Raw genomic sequence first — 25,089 nt, forward strand, 5'->3', positions numbered from 1 at the left:
TATGACATTTATGTAGCAGACCAGGACCTGAGTATCGCAGGGAACCACAAAATGGGCTGATTTTAATAGTGTCGCTCCCACATTTATCTTTGATTTATTTATACACACAACATATCTCACAGCTACTTCTCCTGTTCTCAGTGTGGTGATGTGTATCAGTCTGCAACACAGCACTGTATCTGATTACTGTTCCAGGACCCATTTTTCAAATTGCTCAAATTAAGTAAATATTTCATAAAAACTCCACTTCAGCAGATTCTCAACACATGAAGAAACATTTTATATTTAGTTCATTTTTATTTATAGTTTTTTCCGAATCTGAACACAGGAAGTACAAAGCTTCTGTCATTTTTTTCCTTCCCCTTTTCAGAGGAACCGAGATGTACAGTTAGTGCATTTGATCCTAAACTGATGAAAAAATATATCTAAGAAGAAGAAGAAGTGCTACATAAGGAGATGATGAGGTAACTCTGTCCAGGAAGAAGAAACAAACAGATGAACTGATGCAGTGAGAGAGAAACAAACAAACAGTCCACACGTTATTATTATTATCGTCATTATATACATATCAGATGCATAGAATACTTTCAAATCCATTTTTACATAAATACCTACATTTTTCCCCACAAAGACAAAAACTACCAGCCGAACGAAAAGTGAAACACATTGCTCCGGGATCAGCTGCTTCCTGCGTCTGCCGCACTGAAAAATGACTAAAATATTCCTGCAGGATGTTGAATCAAACTTTATTTTTCTTATTGTCAACAAATCTCTTTAAAATGTGATAACTTTGGGGCGCCTGGGTGGCTTAGCGTTGAAGCCTGTGACCACATACATATGCCGCGCTGCGGCGCGGGTTCGAGTCCTGGCCTGTCGCCAATCTGCCTGCGTGTCTTCCCTTGTGTCTTTCCCCCACTTCCTGTCTCTCTCCACTGCCGAGAAAAGCCGCTGTGGCAAAAAAAAAATAAAATGAGCTCAAACATCAAACCTGCTTATGACCTCTATTTTGATTCCTGCTGCCACAAATGCTTATAAAATGTGGATTAATCCGCCACTGAAAATACTCCCAAACAAATTCACCATTTCTGCCTTTTTGAGTATTTTTGCTTTTATATTTTTAAAAAAAACACATAACGCACTTCTTCCTGTAGTTATTGTAGATTCTTGAAACCCAGATATGTTATAAAGACGATTTTCTGAAATAATTTAGGTTTGAATTCTTCAGTTGACTTTTAAATTCTTTGCAGCAGAGCAGGAATAAAACCTGAAAATGAGGCTTACCAATCAGAGCGCATGACCTCCTGCTCATTAATGTGTCCTAAAACTGAAGCTGTGCATTTGTGGCGTGATTTTAAAGGTTTACAGTAAACTTGGAGATTTGTTGACATTAAAAAATATATTTTTAGACATATAAACTCTTAGTTTTCATTCAGGCAGGTTTCTGTAAAAAGAGGAGTTCGTCCGGCAGGAAATTAACCTCAGTCTGTGATTATGTCCCATCTGCCAGTCTGTGCATGTCTTTTAAACTTGATCTGATCAGTGCCTTGATCAGTGCCTGCAAATACCTGAACGCCTCTCTGCAGCTTCACTTTGTTCCTCAGCCTCAGGTTAAAGATAAAAACCAGGCGACTCTTACAAACCTGATGATAATTTTTTTTTTTTGTCTCCAGAGCACAAAGACTTGAGAGAATCATTTTCTGATAGTCAGATCTGAAGAGGTTTCCAGAACCCTCTAATGGATAAACAGCAATCTGCTGCATGAAAAAGAACAATGGAGCCAAAAGTTCATGAAATAAATGAGTTTTTCATGCAGCAGACTGGTTGGGACTTATCTCAGATAGATGCTTCAAAGAAATGATACCATTAAAATGAGTTTTTTAAGATCCTGAAAGGTGTAAAATAAAATTTTTTAAAGATCTGTTTGGGGTTTAAATGTGTCAGAAATAAGCTTTCTGGGTTTTTTTTTTGGCTCTCAAAGTTGAATTAAAGCCTCACAGACTGGCACCAACTCCTTTAACTCTGTACCTCTGCCCTCGTCATCATAAACTCCCTCCTGTCTCTGCTTCCCATCTTCTTCCCTGCCGGATGAACCTCGTCTTTCCGTTTTCCCCTCGTTCAGGTCGGTGGCTGCCTTCTGCCTTCTGTTGCAGACAGACGCTCAGGAGCCTTCGTCCCAGCAGCGTCTCCTCTCTCTTTAGTCTCTTTTTTTGTTTCAGGATGCCTGCTTGGTTTGGCACCATCGAGTGTTCAGTCAGCAGCTGTGACCACATTTTTGCCTCTCAAAAGCATCAAAGTCCAACTGGCAGGAAAAATGTCCGGGCGCCATCCAGAGACGTCCATCAGAAAGGTAAGCTGTCACTTTCTGTGTGAGTGTGTTATGTGCATGTAGAGTGTGTATGTGCTGTTCCAAGGTTGTGGTTAACAGCAGGTCTGAGTTTGCTCTAGAAAAAGCCTCTTTAACAGGGATATCAACATCTCAATTGTAATTATTGTAGGGTCTCTACCTTACAATATAAAGTGCCTTGAGGTGATAGTTTGTTGCGATTTGACACTATATAAATAAAATTGGATTGAACTGAATCTCAGACTAAATATTTTTGGGTGTCTATAACCTGAAGAAACTCTGCTCCAAAAGAGGTTTATTATCAAATTAAGTCTTTTCTCAGGTATGCAAAGTGAAATAATCTAATCTGAGCTGTACTCTGGGGTGAAAACAGTAATTAAATCCACTTTTATTTAGAAAATTTGGGCTTCTGTTTATTATGATTTCTTTATTTTTCGTGGTCATTGATGCATGTTTATACCACCAATACAAGAAGTACATCATTTAAATAAAGTTTTTATATGTGAACATTATGATGGTGAGTTACAGACCTCAGGTCATAAAATGCAGACTGTAAAAAAAGTTTGATGCAGCTGTGCCAAGCATCATATTTAATTGTCATCGCCTCTCTCCTTGTTTCTCTTCCTTATCTCCTTCACTGACGTGAAGAGAGGAATTGAGGATGCAAAAACTGAGAAACAACAAGGGGAGGTAAAGTCTGCTCTGCAGCCTTGGTGAGCTTGCAGAGCAGAAAGACAGTGGAGCTGGAGTCCATCTAGACTGAATGATATAGAAGGCGACCACACCAGCGAGTCAGACAGGAATAGTTGGGGTGAGCTGGTTAGTAGAGAGTGAACTTTCAAAATAAGATCGAGGGACTGTCCTCTAGTAATCGTGTTATTGTATCAGACAGTTAAAGTTCATTTAAAGGAAAAGTAACCTTGACTACAGCTTTTGTTGCTTTAGCTCAAAGGTGCTGAGAGCTGAGATGGGCCCCATGGTGCGTTCACTGTCCGGACTCTCAGACATAACAGCACACTGTGTGTTTCATGTGGACTGAAAGTTGGAGCTGCTTTAATTTAGTTTTAATGTCCTACGGAAAGCTTCTGTGCTTCAGCTTAGCTTGTTTTACCTGGACGTGGCTCACTTGATCCACATGCCTGCAAATCACATTTACCTTCTGGAAAATAATTTGAAAGGTAGATTTGATTGTCCCAATGATAAACTTGTCTCATGTAAAGAATTGAACTTGAGTTCCTCTCAAACCTCCTCTGAGGTGCCTGAACACACCTTAAAGTCCCTACAGATGTGCTCAAACTGTTCTGATGTCATGACTGTGTGTGTGTGTGTGTGTGTGTGTGTGTGTGTGTGTGTGTGTGTGTGTGTGTGTGTGTGTGTGTGTGTGTGTGTGTGTGTGTGTGTTTTTGTCAGTGTGGTGATGTGTGTATCGACAGCTTCGTAACAATGCGATCGGTGCCTTCTAGTCCTCACTGATGACGTCCACATCCTCTCCTCCGGCCTGCTGCGTCGCAGCTCTCCAGCGGCTCACGTGTTGGCTGCCCTTCCTCTTCTGCTGAGCTTCAGGAGACTCTTCCTCCAATTTCTGACGCTTGTGCTTCGTCCTGCGGTTCTGAAACCACACCTTCACCTACACAGACCACGGGTATATAATTAGTCTTCTTCAGCATGTTTAGACCAAGGTTATTATCATTAACAAAAATGAATGAAATAACGAAAACTGAAATTGAAAAAGCATTTTTGTTAACTGAAAACATTTTTGTTAACTGCAGTGGCAGTGGCGGAGTGGGTAGGTCACAGCCGGAAGGTTGCGACCTACCCACCCGCCTTGCAGCCGGAAGGTTGCAGGTTTGAGCCCCTGTCCCTGCGCCACGTTGTGTCCTTGGGCAAGACACAAACCACATTGCCTAACGGTAGCGCCAGTCTCTGGCTGCATGACCACAGATGCTCGTCTCTGGATGAGTGATCTGGAACGAACATTTCGTTGTGTGCCTTGTGCACACAATGACAATGAGTTGAATCTAACATCTAACATCTAAAATAAAAACAATAATTAAAAGGAAAAAATGTTCTGGGTTTACAAAACTAACTAAAATGAACTGAAATTATAGATAAAATGACTTCATTTTCATAATTTTATTTAAAAGCCTTGTGGATTTATATGAAATCATTTTTTTCTGCTCTCGCAGTTTAAGCTGGGAGCGCCGCAACTGCGTGCACTGGTCCAAAAACTAATGGCAGCGGTATGCCAAGAAAGCAGCAGAGTCCCATGTCAAGTTTCTTTGAGTACAGTAGCACAGACAGAAGCAAGTCTGTTGTTGTGGATGATGAAAAAATGTGTGGAGCACATCTCAAGTGGAAAAAACCACCAACATCAAAGTCCACCTGAGAAGCGCACACAAGGCGACTACAGAAGCCCAAAGAGGGGAAAATGTCCCAGCTGGCACCGCATATAAAACACCAGCACACAACCACAACCAACCAACCAGCTATACAAGCATGAATGTGGACATAAATGCAGAGGTTGTGTACAGAGGCCCTACAAAGACCCACCGCTGAAGTCTAATTAGCGAGCATCTAACCAAACTATGTATGTGTTGTTAATCTGCTGCACTGATGCAGAAATTTATTGTAGTTTATTGTAGAATTCATTGAGTTTGGAGTTCATGTTTTTCTTTGTTTCTCCCTGTTGATGTTCATGTGTGTCCTTAATATTACACACATTTAGTATGCAATGCTGCTAACTTGTGAACAGTTGGTTGCTGAATGCAACTTTTTAAATGGTATCTTTTGTCGAGTTTTTATTACACAGTAGTTACTCTTGCACCTGACAAAGTATGAAAAACTCAGACTAACAAAAACTAAATTAAAACTAAACAAAAATAAAAACTAAAAAAAATGAAAAATAAAAACCACTCTGAAAACTAACTATAATGAACTGAATTAGAGAAAAAAATTAAAATAAAATAAAACTAAACTATAATGTAAAATCCAAAACTATAATAACCCTGTTTGGAGGAAGAGAAACCTGTGGTACCATCAATCTGAGCGGAAGAGATTTCCACTGTGAATAAAAGTAGTTTCCTTTATTTTAAATCAATAACCCAGAACAAATTCAAAACATTTGCTTCCAAATGTATGAAATACACCACAGTTGCTATGAAAAGCATTTTTTCATACAGTTTTAGTTTTACTAAACTATAATAACCTTGCTGTTAACAGCATCCCTACAGTGAAGCACGGTGGAGTTATCATCATGCCGTGGGGTTGCTCTACAGACTGGTCAGATCTAAGATGAGGATGAATGCCAAGAGTAGAGAGAGATCCTTAAAGAAAAGAGACCTCCTCAGTGAGGCAGAAAAATCAGGAAACATGGGAATCCAGACTGAAATGCAGCAGAACATTTGGAGAGAGACTGAAGATGGAAGTTCAAATGATTCCCAAGAAGATGATTTAATGAAGTATCTGAATGCTTTAGTATAGCACAACAAAGTGAAAAGATGTGTATTCTGCACACATGAAGAGTACACCAGTGTATTACTTCAATACCTGCCAACTCTTTGGAAATCTTCAAGCCGCTCCTACCACAGCAGCGTCGATGCTGATAATACACGTGTAACAGCCTCACAGTGATTTAATGACTCTATGCTGGTAAAACATGGCTGTGACACACAGAACTGTTAAAACTCGTTGAGCTGGCTGCAAGCTCGTATTGCACAATCAGACAGCATGAATTGACACTAAATCTAGATGACAGGATCCAGATTGACATGATAGATACACATCATTCCCAAAGGCCTCAGGTGACACTTTAATATCACATCCTCGAGATCTCAATGAGAAGGCAGTTAAAGATGGAGAGAAATGTGAGAGGAGATGATTTTCCTTCTGGGTTCTAACACTGCAGGTCACACTTGTAGCTGTTCTCAAATCATATGAAAGTCAGGAGCTCACTACTCTCCAAATAAAACAAAGAAAAATGATTATGAGGCTCCTCTCAGGACTGGAAACAATAAATCTGCTTTGGTCCAAAGTTTAAAGACTTCTTTAAAGCTCGATGGCTAAGCTGTTCTGGGAGAGAGTTCTAACCTCCAATGAGGAACTTGAAGTACCTTGGGATGTGCTGGCAAACTGGTGCAGATGTTGTGGTCAAGAGAGCAAAGCTGTCCATTTACCGGTTGATCTATCTTCTATCCTGAACTTCTCTGAGTGACTCGAAGAATGAGGTCTTGGATGCTAACCAAAATCAGCTTCTCCAGTGTGGGCTCAGCTTTTGTCAGCTCTTTCTGATATCTCTGTTAATAAGCTCCCTCTGGAAGATCAAACTCTTCTGCTGATCAGATCCTGCCTTCGGGAGTCTTCTCCTCCCACACCGAGCTGAGGGGAGACCCTGGCGTACGCCTAAACTAGATTATGTCTCTACGGGTGTCATCTAGCCCAGGAATACTTTATCTCAGTCTTCACCAAGAGGAACCAGGAAACACTGCTGGGCAAAAGAATATCTGGAGCTAGAGACACAAGTTTTTGGGTCCCAAAAGGTAATGTGGAAGTACCATAAATCAGCATTCTTTGTAATGACCACCAGAGGGCAACTTTTATTGTTTCCAATTATGTAGAAGTCTTTAAAAAAAGGCCTTCTGCTCTCTTGACTTCAGTGAACAATTTCCTTTTTAGTTTATAGGCTTGGTTGCTAGTTTGAAATTGTATTAAGTAAAACATGAAGTTAGTTTTATAAATTATTCCAACAGTTGGAAATGAGGATGCCCTCACAGTCAGATCCACCCCTCACTCATTACACCACGATGTAATCAAAACACCACGATGGTGACAGCGAAAATGTTCAGCTCAAGGTTTCATAAGAGGACTTTACAAACCAGTGGCTGTCCATCTTTAAACTGTCCATGGTCTGGATCTACTGCTTAGTCTGCTGCCACTGTGACCAGTGTGGATCATCTATACAAAGATATTACTCCAACTGCTCCGAGGCTGGACCTCAAATGTTATACCAACATGCCCAGGTTGTATATAAAAGACGGACATAGCCACAGTGATATCACTCCACTGTAACCACAAGAGGCTGGAGAGTTAGCAGCTAATGCTAACTATCTTATTTTAAATGCTGCGTCACTGCATAAGGGAGCATGACACAGATACCTGCTAATCAGGTCTCAGTAACATCCAAATAAAATCCCAGAATCTCACCCAAACTGGAGCTCCTCCTTCTTGGATGGTCTGTTATTTCAATTAAGCCACAGCAACCATATTATTGGTCAGATAATTGCATTAAAAAGGCTCCAAAATGCACCCAACAGCACAAACACAGTCCAGAGGTCCAGTTCAGGGACTCCAGTTTGCTGAGGTGAAGCCTAGCAGACAGCCAGCAGCTGCAGTTGCCTGTGTCACCATCCATCTCTCAGTCAAAGAGACCACACCCCTAATAATGCTAATTTATTAGCATAATTAACACATCCTCCCCGGTACAGCTGTTATGAAGGGGGAAATTAGCTTTAGAGACCAAAGCAGTTTCTTTGTCAGGCTGTAAACATGTTTATTTGTGCTGGAAAGTTTTAACATGGGAGTCTATGGGGATTTACTCACTGCTGCCTCTGCTGGATGTCAGAGCAACTACAGCTTTTGGCTCCATTTTTCAGCAACAGGTTTTGCTGCTTGGTAAAAAATTGTCTCCAAATATTCCAAACTACCCATTTTTAGAATCAGCAGTAAAACAGAATGTATTTTGCCCCTCGTCGGGCCCCTCCAGCAGTGATGTTGAGGCGACAACTGTTTATTGATGCTGATTTGTATGAAAACCCTGAGATGTCCTACAGTAAAGCACATCTTCATCATTATTGTCAATAAAAGCGCACTGGTGCAAAAAGCTGTGATTTATGTGTGACCGCTTCTGGCTGATTCCCAGCTGATTGATGGATCACTCACTCTCTCTCTTCCTGTCCTCTGTTGTGAAATTAGCTCATAAATAAAGGTGTGTGAATCACTGGCGTCAGGGTGCGTATCACCGCAGCGACCTGATGACAAACACTGTCGATCAGCCCTGAGAAAAGGCGAGGGGAGCTGACTAACCGTCGACTCACTCCTCCCCCCATCATTCCTTTGTTTTGGATACCCGCCAGCAGACTGACGTATCACCCTGACGGACGGCGAGGAGGCAGGAACGCTGATCAGTCAGTAGCTCAGCGAGCAAAGCACCAGCACAGGTAGGGTTACAGTTTCAAATCCCAAACACACACTGTGAGTGTTTTATTTTTTCTAACAGATGTTTTACACAAGAAAAAAAAACTACACAAAGAATTTCATCACTCATTCATTCATATTTTCTTCTACTGTTCGTGTATTTTGGTATGTTTTCACTCATTTGGTGGTTTTGTCTAGAATCATATTTTTTATTTTTATTTTCCTCTAACTCACTCATATAGCCATCCACATGGCCTGAAGGAAACCTTTGTTTATCTTCAAGGACCTTTTCTGGAAAGGTTTCTTTTATTCATTTGTTCATTCAAAGATGGAGTCTTTTTGGTACCATTTGTGGTCACTTCTTTATTTTTTCCCCATTAACTGAGCTTCAAACAGCGTATTTTGCTAATTCACTCACAGGTCCAGACAGAAATATATTCATTAAAAGGCATTTCTTGGTACATTCATCAGATGATAATAATTCTCTCGCTCATTCATCCCCAGGATGGCCATCTTTAAGGTCAGCCTTGTGAATCATTGGTCCAAAATGGACTAAAAGCCTGATGACTTAGAAACTATGATTCTTCCAGGTATGTACTGTCAACATACAGAAAGTACTGAATAAAGATTTAAAATATCATGTCACATTTGACCTCTGACCTCTTCTTCAAGGTCAATAGATTGAAGGTCAAAGTGATGGTAATGATATATGGAGCTATTTAAATCTCTTGTTTTTTGTGAATGCTGCAATTGTTTGTGATGACAGCATATAGGTATATAAGAAATGATATATGGGATCATAAATATCAGGTTACTTTGGACCTCTGACCTGTTCTTCAAGGTCAAATAAGGTCAAACTTTCATAAATTGTCTTTTATCGTTAAAACTACTTCAAATTCTGCCGCCTTTGTTTGTATTAGCAACAATACAAACAAAGGCGGCAGGGGTAATCTTCTACTTGTGAAGTTATCGTTTTTTGCTCAATCTGCCTCATCCTCCCATCATGCCCTCCTCCTCCTCAGTTTCCCGTGATGCCTACCTGCGTCTCGGTCAGGCACAGCCCACTGGCTAGCTGCTTCCTCTCAGCTCCGACCACGTAGTGGTTCTTCTCGAAGGCTCGCTCCAGGCGGAGCAGCTGAGAGGGCGAGAACGCCGTCCGGATCCGTTTGGGTTTCCTGGAGAATGGACCGTGAAGCAGCAGGTTCTCCGGACTGCTGTCCTCCCCTAAAGACACACACACACACACACACACACACACACACAGCTGAACATGAGTTTGTAATAAGGAGCTCAGTGCATTAACAGTAATCCCTGTGAGCCCAGAGCTCAGCTGGCTCTTAACACTCAGTTTATCACAGTTTTTCTACTCTTGGAAACATGTGATATCATAGAAGAGGGATATACCTAATATTGTCATCTCAGACACACGACCACCCCTCACCTGCTGTTCAGACCTTCTGATGGAGAGGGACAGCCAGTCAAAAGTAAGCTGGCATAAAGGGGAGGAGCTAAAATATCTTGTTTCAGACAGGATGAACTGAGAGGCTGCATCACAGCTCAGTATGAGTTGAAGAGGGATTATTTTGAACTGTGAATCATGAAAAGCTGATATAGAAGAGTCCAAGATTAAAAATAATCAGAATGGGTCCATTTAAACTCTAACCTTTCACCTTTAACTCTATAAGACTTTAAATGCATCAGTGAAGGAAAAACTGCTGGAGGTTAAAGGTGAAAACATGAAGAACTTAAGGAAGAATAAATACAAATAAATAAAACCTGAAAACACACAAACACACAGACTTTTGTTCCCTTATTAAAATACCTGAGAAATGTACAGGAGTTTTTCCAGCCCTGGGTAAAGCCAGCGGGCTTTCAGCTGGACCTTTTTTAGCCTGAAGGAAAAATCCAGGACAAACCAGGCGATTCAATTCAATTTTATTTATGTAGCGCCAAATCACAACAAACAGTCGCCTCAAGGCACTATGTATTGTGGGTAAAGACCCTACAATAATTACAGAGAAAGCCCAACAGTCAAAATGACCCTATATGAGCAAGCATTTGGCGACAGTAGGAAGGAAAAACTCCCTTTTAGCAGGAAGAAACCTCCAGCAGAACCAGGCTCAGGGAGGGGCAGTCATCTGCTGTGACCGGTTGGGGCTGAGGGGAGAGAGACAGGACAAAAGACATGCTGTGGAAGAGAGACAAAAATTAATAATAACTAATGATTAAAAGCAGAGTGGGGTATAAACACAGTAAAAAGAAGTGCATGAAAAGAAAGATGGGAAACCCCAGCAGCCTAGGCCTATAGCAGTATAACTAAGGGGTGGTTCAGGGTCACCTGATCCAACTCTAACTATAAGCTTGATCATAAAGGAAAGTTTTAAGCCTAAGGGAAGTATGTATAATGCAAATAAAATTGGTCCTAGCACAGAACCCTGTGGAACTCCATAATTAACCTTACTGTCTGAAGAAGACTCCCGATTTACATGAACAAACTGGAGTCAATTAGTTAAATATGATTCAAACCACTGCAGTGCAGTACCTTTAATACCTATAGCAAGCTCTAATCTCTGTAATAAAATGTTATGGTCAACAGTATCAAAGCTGCACTGAGGTCCAACAGGACAAGTACAGAGATGAGTCCACTGTCAGAGGCTGTAAGAAGATCATTGGTAACCTTCACTAATGCTGTTTCTGTACTGTGATGAATTCTGAAATCTGACTGAAACTCTTCAAATAAACCGTTCCTCTGCAGATGATCAGTTAGCTGTTTTACAACTACTCTTTCAAGAATCTTTGAGAGAAAAGGAAGGTTGGAGATTGGCCTATAATTAGCTAAGACAGCTGGGTCAGTGATGGCTTTTTAAGTAGAGGTTTAATTACAGCCACCTTGAAGGTCTGTGGTACATAGCCAACTAATAAAGACAGATTGATCATTTTTAAGATTGAAGCATCAATAATTGGAAAGACTTCTTTGAACAGTCTAGTAGGAATGGGATCTAACAAACATGTTGCTGGTTTGGAGGAAGTAACTATTGAAGTTAACTCTGAAAGATCAACTGGAGCCAAAGAGTCTAAACAAATACCAGCAGTGCTGAAAGCAGCCGAACATGAAGAATAATCTTTGAGATGGTTATGAATAATTTTTTCTCTAATGTCTAAAATGTTATTTGTAAAGAAATCCATGAAGTCACTACTAGTTAAAGTGAAAGGAATACTCGGCTCTACAGAGCTCTGACTCTTTGTCAGCCTGGCTACAGTGCTGAAAAGAAACCTGGGGTTGTTCTTATTTTCTTCAATTAATGATGAATAGTAAGATGTCCTAGCTTTATGGAGGGCTTTTTTATAGAGCAACAAACTCTTTTTCCAGGCTAAATGAGCATCTTCTAATTTAGTGAGACACTTTTCCCTCTCCAGCTTTCGGGTTATCTGCTTTAAGCTGTGAGTTTGTGAATTATACCACGGAGTCAGGCACTTCAAAGTCGTACACAGTGAGGATGTAAAACTATTGACGAGATAATCGACCTCACTGGGAGCAGAGTTTAGGTAGCTGCTCTGTACTGTGTTGGCACCAGTGTTAATTTTGTTGACGAAATATTTTCATGATAGTTTTCGTCAACGACCCTTTTTTCATGATGGAAACGAGATGATAACTAAATAAAAACTACCTAAACGAATAAAAACGATGACGAAATTAATTGATACTTTCGTCAGCGAATGAAAACGAGACGAAAATGCTTGGCGGGGATGACATCCAATCAGAACTTATTTAATTTTGTGAAAGGCAGGGACAAGTTAGGAAAACATCCAATCAAACGCAGGTTGCACAAATTTGCTCTAAACCCGGGAAGGACAAACTAGCCTGTGATTGGTCGTTCCTTCCGATAGAACTAAGTTATGTAAACAATGTCAGCAGGGAGAAAGAGAAGAGCCGATGTATGGACACATTTATCCTTTGACGTTGTGACAAACTAAACGATGTGTAAACCATGTGGGGCGACTATCTCGGGTAAAAACATGACAAATCTTAAACAGCATCTGCAAACCAGTCACCCAGATCTCCATGCAAAGGTCAGCATTTTAATGTCATGCAGGGTAAAGTGTTTTTCCCAGTTTGTGTTTAGAGAAAATCTCCACACCGCGGTGGATTAGCCTTTATAATCTTAGTCCTGAACACTGCCCTGTACCTTTCAGAGCGTCCTGCTGTAAAACGCTCTATTATCTCAGTAAGGTGGTGTTAATGATCAGGTGTGTGGGAAGCAGGTAGGGTTGCCACCCGTCCCGTAAAATACGGAATCGTCCTTTATTTGGCAATTAAATGTTGCGTCCCGTATTGAACCAATATGTTCAATACTCATCTCTGTCACACACACATCAACACTAAATGTAACAATTAAGCACAGAATAAAATACAGGAAATACTAAGGCCAGCAAATGTCGTGGATCCTCTTAGGACACCCGGGCCTGCTACGGACCGGTGTTGCCAGCTGGCGCTGATGTCTGTCGCTAGGAAACGGAACGTCACACACCCGCGCCTTTTAAAAATGTCCGCTACTACCCCGACACTCCACCACGTCCCCAGAAACAAAAACGTATGCAAAGCTACAGACGCACATCCATGGCTCAACAGCATCAGTGGGGATGAGTTTAAGGCAAACTGTAACATTTGTCGGCGAGTATGTCATATAAGGCAGCATGGATCAGGAGAGCAAAACTACAGAAGCATAAGAGCTCAGAAAAGCCAGGCATCAGTGTCGCAGTTCTTCATACCACAGTCATCTTCGGAGACTGATATGGTACAGAACATTAATTTTTTATTGATTCAATTTCCTATTGTGCTTTAGTAGACTACTGTGGTTTGATTGTTTAGGATGTTGAGTCTGAATGATCATTAATTGAATATACAGTAGTATTAATATACATATATATGGCCATTGAAAGAACAAATCATGCCAATAAATTAACAGTAAACCTCTGATTCTTGAGACTTAGGCAAAGTCATGTCCCATCAAAAAAGTGCAAATTCCATTGCACACTAAATGTAAAAATTCATTACTAACTGGGGTTAATCTCTGAGAGATTTTGGCACAAATGTTATGATTTTTATTTAGTGATTTATGATATGCGGGCACCCACAAAATCATTTGTCCCAAGACAAGAGTGTATAATTTTGATTTGATGAAAAACTGTTTAAAAGTCTTTTTAAAATATGAAATATCCCAGAAAGATGAAAGAGAAAAAAATGAAAAGTCAAGTCAAGCTAAAAGCTTGAAGGTTTTACTATAAATTTATGGTCACTTAGAGTTTGTCCCAAGTTTTTGTCAACAGATTTTTATTTTAAAAAACAAAAAAAAAAAAGGCAACTCCATGATTAGTTACATTCCTGTGGGTTTTTCCTCTTTAGGTAAAAACATCTCCAGGGTTCACAAAGAGAGTCCCTGCAGCAAGAACAGTTATGCACTTTAAAGGTGCTGCTGTTGGGTCACAACATGGTGACAATTTTAACAAATATGTAAAAAACATATTTTTATAAAAGTAAAAAACATTTTTATAAAAGTTACTTACTGCAGTTTTAAGAGTTACATTAAGTTCTCAACTTATTTAGTTCATTATTGCACACTCTACACAAACAGATCAGATTAGGTGTTAGTGCTACTGTCATGTGGTAGATCATACAGTATATCATTTACTAGGTTAATTGTGCAATAACTTGTGTGCAAGTTGTTTCTTTGCACTTTGTTATATATTTGCATGTAATGTAGCCTTCTTAAACAGCACTATATATGCAGCAATCTTTCACAATAAAGTCTTAATTTCTAAAAAAAAAAATTTAATTTTATGTATGACTAATTGCTTTCGTGATCACCCCTTTACAAAAAAACAAAACTTAAAATGACTCGGGCCCTGGTCGTGGTGGGGGTCCCTTATTTTCATTTGTGAAAGGTGGCAACACTAAAAGCAGGTGAAATGCTAATGTTAATATTATTAATAATATTCCATAACTTTTAATAAATGTTTCATTTTGTGTGTGTATAATGACTAATTCAAAGGAACTGAAATAAAAGCATTTACATTTTACACCCTTTATATTTTAGTCAACTAATTCGACTGTAGATATAGTCGACTATATTCTTACAATAATTCGTCAACTAAAACTAGACTAAAACTAAAACTATTCAAATGACTAAATTATGACGAAAACTAAATCACATTTGTGTCAAAAGACTATGACTAAAACTAAATCAAAATTTGCTGTCAAAATTAACACATGCACGTGCACATGGCACTGAAGAGCATAATATGAAGGAATTAGATCCTTAAACTTAATTACAGGCGCCTGGGTGGCTTGGTGGTGAAGCCGGCGACTACATACGCACGCCGCGTTGCGGTGCGGGCGGCGTGGGTTCGCATCCCGGCCCATCGCCAATTTGCCCGCGTATCTTCCCCCCTATCTTTCCCCCATTTCCTGTCACTCTCTACTGTAGACAAAAGCCGCTGTGGCAAAAAAAAAAAACGTAATTACAGCACTTTCAGAAAGACTTCTACTGTAATAAAACTTATTCCCCACTGCTGTGTTATCCATTAAAGTAAATGTAAATGTTACTAAGAAATGATCAGACAGGAGGGGGCTTTCAGGGAATACTGTTAAGTCTTCAGTTTCTATGCCATATGTCAGGACAAGATCCAGAGTATGATTAAAGTGGTGGGTGGGCTCCTTTACATTTTGAGAGAAGCCAATTGAATCTAACAATAGATTAAATGCAGTGTTGAGGCTGTCATTCTCAGCATCTACATGGATGTTGAAATCACCCACTATAATTATTTTATCTGAACTGAGCACTAAATCAGATAAAAAGTCTGAGAAATCAGACAGAAACTCTGAGTAAGTATCTTCATCAAATATCTTCATCGCCACCCAAACAGGTAGTAAACAGGTAAAGTAATCCATTACTCCTTAAAAAAGTAAAGTGTAATGTGGGGTAGCAATCCCACACTGGTCCTAACAGAGACAGGACTCTGCAGCAGCATAGCTCACTATTGTTGTAACACACCTTGTGTGTGTGTGTGTGTGTGTGTGTGTGTGTGTGTGTGTGTGTGTGTGTGTGTGTGTGTGTGTGTGTGTGTGTGTGTGTGTGTGTGTGTGTGTGTGTGTGTGTGTGTGTGTTTGTGTGTTTGCTCTGGCTAATCTGAACAAACACCTCATCTGTTTGACATTTGCATCTGGCTCTGCAGTCAAAGCGCCGCCTGCAGCATCCAACTTTCCCAGCTGGACTCTGAAGGATGTTTTGTTCTGCGTGTTTTCTGAAATGTTAACTTTAAATATACAAATGAAGTTTATCTGTTAAAAATCGGAACTAATTTCCCTAAACAGAAATCTGAATATCACATTAAATTTCTCACTTTAATTAGTTTTCACATGAATGTCAAAGGGTTAAGCAAAGAGCGGGTCTGGATATCGTTTATTTTTATAACTTTATAGAAGAATTTGTGGGACTAAAATCATCTATAGAACAAGAAATGCAACGTGAACATGTGGCAGGATTTAAACTGGGGGGTCTGGTGATCTTTGGGTCAATGATTTCACCATTTCAGTACAAAAAAATCCGTGAGAAGCAGCTTCCACACAGCTTTTACAGACAAACATCAAAATACTTCACAGAAATGCAAAGCAGACAAAATCTGGAGCCAAAACAAATTAGATTAAAAAAAAAAAGAAATTAGATACAAAAAAAGAGATTAGATACAAAAAAGCAGGAATTTAAAAAAAAAAATAAAAAAGAGGGGAAACACATTCAAACACAGGCAGCTGACACATCTCACCTACTTTGGGTTTTTTTGGCACTTACAGCTCAGTGGCGGCATCACTGAGTTTGTCCATGGCCCTGAAGTCACCGCATCTGACATGTTTAAAGAGGACCCGCAGGGTGTAAAGAAAACTGCAAATGTGGGCCACATCTGGGTCAGAACTGCTGCTGTTTTACATTTAAAGTGTTTCAGTTTGAAGTTCTGATCCAAATGTGAGGTGAAATCTGCTGCCGGCAAATGAGAAGCATCGATTGTTTAAACCCTGTGAGGTCTGAGTCAGTACCGGTGGTGACCGCCACCCGTAGGAAGCCTTTTTTTTTTTTTTATTATACTGTGCTTTTTTATTGGATAGTGGAGCAGTGAAGCTAGACAGGAAGACTCACAGCAAAGGGCCACAGGTCGGACTCAAACCCCAGCTAATGCACTCTGGCCATGTGGCATAGTCACCTGCTCACCCATGTAGCTAAACTGGTTCCCAGGAAACCAGTTTTAAGAGAACCAAAGCTGAATGTGGAGAGAGTAGGGTTTCTAGCATTACTTCTATTTTAAAATTCAATTTTCCAGAAAACTTCTGGAGCTCAGTCCTTGAAATATTTCAGGGTAAATATCTGGCACTGCAGCTCAGTGAACACAGACCTTCAAGAAGTGCAGCTCTGGGTAACACAGTGTAATGGATGCTCAAAGCCCCTGAAATTGCTGGATGTCTGATCCCTGTTTTGGAGGCTTGTAGGAACTTCTTTCAAACAGTTCAAACCAGCTGAATGCTTTCACACACATTACAGCTTAGATATGAGAAAAAAAAATCCAAACCCAGGTATGATGCCAAATCCAAATCAATTTCTTCAGAAAGAGCAAGTTTCTGTTATTATATCCAAACTTTGTGATGCCAAGCTCAACAAGTTTTTTGTATAAAAAAAAAGTTAGAAAATCATCTAAACAGCTTCATCACTAATGAAGATTAATGACAGCAGGGACCTGAAATTTTGCATAATTCTTAAGCAGGGACTTTTTATTGTCTGTGTTCATCATTAAGTGAAATCCTCCCAGCTGTAAGGTAAACTCAGACATCAGGGTCCATCAGACCACCAGGATAAGGCCGTATTTCAGCCTCATGCTAACCAAGCACAGCTTCACAAATTAAATGAAATCTGAAGCATTTTGGCTGTAAATGTCTTCTTTTATCAGATTTCTCTTAAAAAAATCCAATAAAAACTTTTCAGTGTGGGCCTAACTGAGCATCGTGGATGTGAAGAATGAAATGCAAAGTGCGCTTCAGCAGATGTTTGCTGGTTCAGAAACTACGCAGTTACATTTTTAATATAATCAATTTTACACTTGACTGGTTTTCGGGACAAAATTACAGGACCGTAAATTAGCCGCATGGAGCTAAAGGCTGTTAGAAGCTGATGAAGTTCACTTTCCTGCTAACACGCCGTTAAATCTGATCTGCGGTCCGAAGCAGGTTTCCATCCCGCTTCAGCTGATTTTACTGCGGCGAGTCAACTTTTCACCAATCGCAGGCCGAGAACGAGACGCTCATTTGTTTATGAGATGCGTGCGGTGAAAGAAATCTGAGTGAGAGCGTCGCCACCACCGCTTCTCTTTGTGTGACTCGTTTTCTGACAGTTTATTAAAATCGCACGGAAATATTCGTCTTAATATTTTACATAAAAACAAATCCAAGTTCTGCCCGCCGCTGACGCACGCTACGCAAAAATGGTGGCAGCTTCGTGGAGGTGAGGAGGACAATGGCCATCACGTTCTCACGCCTTTTATCCCACCTTAGCGCTTCTAAAGCGACATTCATATGCAAACACGGAGTCGGGTGGCGTGACGCATGGCCACCTTGGCTTGCAAATATTTCTGTTGAGTATCAAACGATGCTTTAATGTAACAACGGTGAGTTTTATAGTCAGGTCAAAGGTCACGGAGGCATCGGCTTCACTGCTGGAAATAAGCATCTAGTGGCTCGAGGTGCTGAACACGTGAAAAGGTTTAATTAAAAACACAAGTAGAACAAAGTGTTTGAGTGTGGCTGAAACCCGTTCTGTTTACAGAATTTAATTAAAGTCAGTTTATGAATTTTGTGACATCAAAGCAGTTTGAGCTTCTGATCAGAGAAACAAATACGTGTGCACCAACTAAAAATACATCCATCCATCTCAGCACCATGGGATGCTGGATAGAGGCGGGATGCACCTGGACAGGTCACCAGTTTATGACAGGTTAACACAGAGAAACGACCATCCATTTTCACGTTCATACAGCCAGTTTAGAGTCGTCGGCTAATCTACCTACATGTGTTTGTACTGCGAGAGGAACCCGGAGAGAACCCATACAGACACGAGGCGGCAGTGCTAAACACTGCACCATAGTGCTGCCCTGTTGTACTACATTGGTAATGAACTTTTTTTCTCTCTGAGTTGAAAAAAAGCTGCATAAATCAAATTTTCAGTGAGCCCAAAAACAGCTGCTTAAAATCTGCTGATCACAGTTCAGATGTTTGGATCCGTAAACTTCCATATGAGGAGACTTTCTACGACTCTCTGAGCCAAATGAAACTCGTTTTCCGTATACATTGCTGAGCTGCATTAAAAAAAGAGCTGCGAGTCCTTTAACGTCACGAAAGGAACGAGCTTCAAAAGTCAGGAAATCTGACTCCCCCATTAAGCTTTGAGAATGGTTTACATTCTGTATTTCCAGAGATTAGAAACTGATTTTAAAACTGCAGATCTAAAGAAATTTAAGACATAGCATGGGTGAAGCTCTGAAACAGGTGGAACAGGTGGAGGTAAAATCATGACCGACCCGAGTCGGTCATGACTCGGGTCGGTGGGGAGGTTATTTTGGGGAGGTTATTTTGTAACCTCCCCATTTAATGCATGAACAAGGATTCAAGACTAAAACTTTCTCCTTGTTTCTGCTGTTTCTACCTCTTCAGTGGACATCCACCTGGACTTAGTCTGAGATCAGTTTCACACTCTGAAACATGCCAAACTGCATCATCACGTTGACCGGAGTCAGAACCGGAGTCAGAGGAAACATGCAGCTAAAGGCTGGAAATCAGGACAAAAATTGGCCAGTTTTTATTTTAGTTTGAGTTTATGATTCGTTTCAGTTTGCAGAGCTGATCTGTTGTGTGTTTTAATCTTTTAAATATATATAAGACTAATGGTCTTCTTCTGAATCTAAATGAACATCTGCAGCAAAGCCTGCTGATTCTAGTCTACAGACTAAAGACTAAAACTGAATGTTACCCTGTATTTCTATTTTAGTTTTGTAACCACACAGTAGAGTTTGTTAGTTAAGGTACAGACCCTACAGCAGGGATCCTCAACTCCAGGCCTCGAGGGCCGGTGTCCTGCAGTTTTAGATGTGTCTCTGCTTCAACACACCTGAGTCAAATATAGAAGTCATTAGCAGGACTCTGGAGAACTTGACTGCATACTGAGGAGGTAATTCAGCCATTTGATTCAGGTGTGTTGGATCAGGGACACATCTAAAAGCTGCAGGACACCGGCCCTCGAGGCCTGGAGTTGAGAATCCCTGCCCTACAGTAACACACAGACCCTACAGTAATACACAGACCCCACAATAACACAGACAGCACAATAAGACCAAAAGGTGCTGAAATCAGTGAATGAATTATTTAATCCTGAAAGGGTAAACTATTTCAGTCATAATGAAACTAAAATAAATCATAAAGTTATGCAGGTAACAACATGTTTGAAGGTTAATGTGTTAAACAGTCGCATGACACGCCAGTGGCAGCTGCAGCTTTAAATGACCTTCTGAGTTGAGGGTTTAGAAACAGCAGCAGCAGAAAAACATCTGAATGATGACGGCAAGTCGCTCGGCTCATCTCACCTTCATTGTTTCACTGCACGACTCGAGGCTCACAATAATCTTTCTGTGTCTCATTCTGGGCCTTTGTGTAGCCCCTTGGCTTATCCTCAGTCTGAGCTGTTTAGCTCCTCCCCCTTTTAAGACAGCTTTCATCTGATTGGCTGCCCTTCAGAAACAGAAGGCCTGAGGTGACCACAGAGGGAAATAACTGATGAACTCAGTGGCTCACTTCAGCTTGTTTATATGAGAATTCATCAGAAATCTGACGTGAACGCAGCGGGATGCAAAAGGAAAACAAGGAAATTTAAAACAAGTCCAAAACCAAAAAGATGGTTTACGGGGAGCTTCATGGGGAAAAGGCTGGAAATGACCGGCTGGATTAAGACTGAACAGGAGTGGCCCTCCAATCTCATTGTACATCCTGTATAATGACAATAAAGGCATTCTATTCTATTCTATTCTATTCTATTCTATTCTATTCTATTAAATAATAAATATGGAGACACAAAAGTGCTCCTTCAAGTCTTTTTTTTCCCCCAAATACATCAACATCATTTCATCTTTTTTCCGTTACCCACGGCAAATAGTCGAAACACAACAGCAGAGGATCACAAAAGGAAAAACATGAAGCAACCCCGCAGAGAAAAGTACCACAAAAAGACAAAACTACCACAAAGACTCTCAAAAAACAAGACAAGAGAACAATTTTTAAAGAAACTGTGAAAAGATCTAAAATCCACCAAAGATGGACAGAAAGGAGGAAGAGTTCACTCTGTCACCTTTGCAGCAAAGAGTCAAAACAGCCACAATAAAACTCAGAACAACAAACAAAAACACAACAAAGATTTTCTGCTGGCTTTTGGTGATATGCAGAAAAACTGATGTAAGATTTCAGAGCCTGAAAGCAAAAATCTTTGGGTCAGAGAGTGAAACCGTCAGCTGTCCCAAATAAAGAAGTGTGTGTGTGTGTGTGTGTGTGTGTGTGTGTGTGTGTGTGTGTGTGTGTGTGTGTGTGTGTGTGTGTGTGTGTGTGTGTGTGTAAGGGGGATGATTGTGGAGCGGGGGGGGGTAAATGAGATCACCTGAGTGACAGGTAGCTCTGCAGTTTGAGCCGATTTACACACACACACACACACACACACACACACACACACACACACACACACACCACCCTGCTGCCACAGATGTTCACTGTCTATATCAATCTGCCAATAAAAATAGTCTGTGAAACTGAACTGAAAACTTCATCTTCTCATATTTCATTTATTTGTTAAAAAAGATAATTTTGTTTAATTTTATCTGAAACTGGAAAATATTTGTTTATCAATCAATAATGAATCAATCATATGATGAAACATTAAAAAATAAATTAAATAATGATATTTAAAAACACATCTGGGTGGATGTGAGTAAACTTTCTCTTTTAAGCCACAGATATCTGAAAATATTAATTTTATTTTTGATTATTTTTGTTTGTAAACTGATGGAAGTGATAACTAAATTAATCATTTAGTTTAATCAAGGAAAAGATATCGCAGATCTGTAAATGTTTATTTGCAGATTTTGATCTAATACACTAAAATGAAATAAAATAAAAAACTAAAATTTTTCCCTCATAATTCAGCTGTAAATCCAAGCTTTTACAGAAAAAATCCCTTTAAAAATAAAGAATGAATGTAAATGAAAATGTGTAAATATTATAAAGAGAGCTACAAACAACAAGCAGCTGTATTTATTTCACGGTTTTGGTTTTCCTTCATGGAGAATAAATTTTTAACAGCAGCGATTCATAAAACAGAAAAACTGAAGAAAATGCTCGATCAGAGACATCAAATCATTAAGGTTTTATTTTAAAACCTGTTTATATATTTTCAGATTGATTTATTAGACTTTGTGCTTTTCATAAAGAATTCATTCTTATTTTACACTTTTAACAAAACATTTTATTTACATTTCAATATCAATCATTTTGTTTCATACTTGCATTTTTAACTGATAGGTTTTTTGTGTGTGTGTGTGTGTGTGTGTGTATATGCATATATATATATATATATATATATATATATATATATATATATATATATATATATATATATATATATATATATATATATATATATATATGTGAGAGAGAGAGAGAGAGAGAGAGGATCTGCATGCATATATATCTATATCTATCAAAGTTTTGTTCTTTTCTTCATTTAAAAAGGTATTTTTTATTCTGTGCATTAACATAAATTTACTATTTTTCTTTTTAAGATTGTTGTTTTTTGTTGTGAGACAAATTAATTGTTTTTTTAGATTGTTTACTAATTTCATTTAATTTGAATTTGTTATTTAACTGTTTGGTATCTTTTATATATTTTTAGCTAATTATTCAAAATGTATTTTGTATAGTTTCACATATGTTTTTCATTTCTTTTACATAAACTTATCCAAGTATCTTCATTAAATTCGTTTATTTTGTATTTGTTTATTTTGCTTATTAGATATTTTTCTTTTTTTCATTTGGTTAAAAAGTCTTTTTATTCTTCTTAGTTATTTTTAATTTGTATTTTATTTCCGTCCTGTTATAGCCATCTTTTTCATTATATCATTATTATTACTATTATTATTATTATTATTATTGTTATAATAATAATAATAATAATATTATTATTGTTGTTGTTGTTGTTGTTATTATTGTTATTATTAAACACCTAACCCATTTTCATGACTTCATTGAATCATTTAAAAAAATAATCTTGTATTAAAATAATTTCTCTCTTCATGACAAAAATTTTATGGTTCAAACTTGTTTTCAGAATTCTGAGAAGCTGCTGCGCATTTCCTGATCACCAATCAAACAGCAGCTCCAATTATTAATAATATTTTCAGTTTTGAGTGAAAAATGATCGTCACACTCTTTTTAACAAGCCTCTGAATTTTTATCCCCAAAACTTTGACTTTAGTTCCACTTCAACAGTAAAGAAGATAAATAAATAAATAAATAAAAATGTTTGGATCCACAATCAACAACAACAAAATCACCTGAACATAAAAAAACTGTCACATGTTCCCGTTTTTATTTTGCTCGTGTTTGTTACACCTGAAGCTTTTAAAGATGTTTTTTGGCCTTTTCATGGGTATTTTTTCAATGGAGAGAGACAGGAAAGCAGGAGGAGAAACGGGGAAGACACCCACTGAGGAGCGATAACCCGCGCCGACCGCACTGCCACGCGCTTTACACGGTCGCCTGATCACGCCCTGAGCCACCCTGGCGCCCACACTAGAAAGTTTTAATTTAAATTAATTTTATAGGGGGTTTTTAGCTGCAGAAAAACCGGAAGATCACAAACGTGCACCGGAAACTTCCCGACGCAGAAAAAAACGGAGAAAGTTTGAATTTCAAGTTTCCGAGAAATTCAAACTTCAGCTCCAGTTATTCAGTTTGGATGTGATGCAAAAACTTAACGAAACAAAAACAGGATTATTAATAATAATAGATGAGAGGAAAGTTTCACGTCCGAATAAAAACATTTGTGTGTGTGTGTGTGTGTGTGTGTGTGTGTGTGTGTGTGTGTGTGTGTGTGTGTGTGTGTGTGTGTGTGTGTGTGTGTGTGTGTGTGTGTGTGATTTATGAGGAAAAAGTAAAAGGGTTTTTTTGTTTGTTTGTTTTTTTTGCAGTGGAATTAAAAAGTTGAACCTTCAGCGTCTGAAAAATTTCTAAAAATGAACTCAGATTAATTTTTAAACCTTTCCGGGCTTAGTTTGAATCTCAGTCACGGAGAGGAGTTATTAATCAATTCAACCTGTAAATTAAACCAAACTGTTTATTATTATAATTATTATTGTTATTGTTGTTGTTTTGTTGCTGTTGTTGTTGTTAAACATAATTCACTGTCATAATAAAAAGAAAAGAAAAATTTGTTCACTGAAACTTTTCTGTTTTTATTACAGCGCACGCGTGCGCACGTGCACATCAGAGGGGAAGAAACACAAAGAGATTCAAATCCGACCCCAGAACAACCTGAAAAGCCTTTAAAATGTGACAGAAATGAGTTTGAGGGACCCGCTGCCCTTGCTCTGCCCTCCTCTGCCTCCCGGCTCACCTTGGAAGCGGTGTCCCAGGTACCGGCTCCGAAGCACCCAGGGATAGAAGCTGAGCGCGTCCCGGTGCTGCGGGCTGAAGAAACTCTGCGGGGGGATCTGCAGCGGGTGCAGCGGCAGCCCACCGGGGCCCTGCGCGTGTGACCCGGTCTCCTGCAGCACCATGTCCGGGAACAAAGTCCTCCCGTTGCTCCCCTGGAAGCAAGAGCCGAAGATTCCGGCGGCAGCAGCCGGGTGCATGGGCTCCGGGAAGCGGAGCGCCGTGGGCCGGATGGGCTCATCCCCGGAGCCGCCGCTGCTGTGGCCGGTCCCCTCCTTCCCGACCAGAGACTCTATGGTGAAGCATTTCTTGTTATTGCTGTGCTGGAACATCGTAAGCGCCTGCTGAACACTGTGAGACGGTGAAGATTTCAACAAATCGACGTCCAGTTAGTCCAGTTCCGCGGACTCGAGGAGCTCACACTCCCAGTTCCCCCATAATAACAACTCTCCGCTGTGCGTAAAAGTCGCGCGCAAATCCAGACACTGCACCTGGAAGTGGCCGAAGTTTCCTCTCACCTGAGCCCGGGGCGGTGTCTCTGCCCGCTCCAAGCTCCGCTCGCAGGATATAAATCTTAAAAATCTGAAACTCCCCTGAGAGCCTCAGGGCAGAGGGCAGCGCAGATCCTCCGCGACACAGCCGGGGTTCGAGCAGAAAGGTGGGCAGCGGGGCTCTGATCGATCGGTATATCCTCGTGCCGCCGCACGCTGAAGTCTGAGCCGAGCCGGGAGCGTCTGTCAGTCAGGAGCCTCAGCACTGATACCTGCCCTCTCTG

General features: G+C 39.9%; 1 protein-coding gene across 1 annotated transcript; it reads right to left on the reverse strand.

The window, feature by feature from the left end:
• Window positions 1–315: 315 nt before the first annotated feature.
• emx3 (empty spiracles homeobox 3) lies at window positions 316–25,013 on the reverse strand. Its single transcript, XM_030739510.1, has 3 exons — window positions 24,277–25,013; window positions 9,573–9,757; window positions 316–3,971 (listed from the first exon to the last, which is right to left on the reverse strand). Exons 1-3 carry the CDS (start codon window positions 24,644–24,646, stop codon window positions 3,804–3,806), a joined length of 723 nt encoding a protein of 240 aa, XP_030595370.1. The 5' UTR covers window positions 24,647–25,013; the 3' UTR covers window positions 316–3,803.
• Between the last annotated feature and the right edge of the window lie 76 nt (window positions 25,014–25,089).

This window comes from Archocentrus centrarchus, chromosome 10 (assembly GCF_007364275.1).
Source record: "Archocentrus centrarchus isolate MPI-CPG fArcCen1 chromosome 10, fArcCen1, whole genome shotgun sequence".
In the NCBI taxonomy this organism is placed as follows: Eukaryota; Metazoa; Chordata; class Actinopteri; order Cichliformes; family Cichlidae; genus Archocentrus; species Archocentrus centrarchus.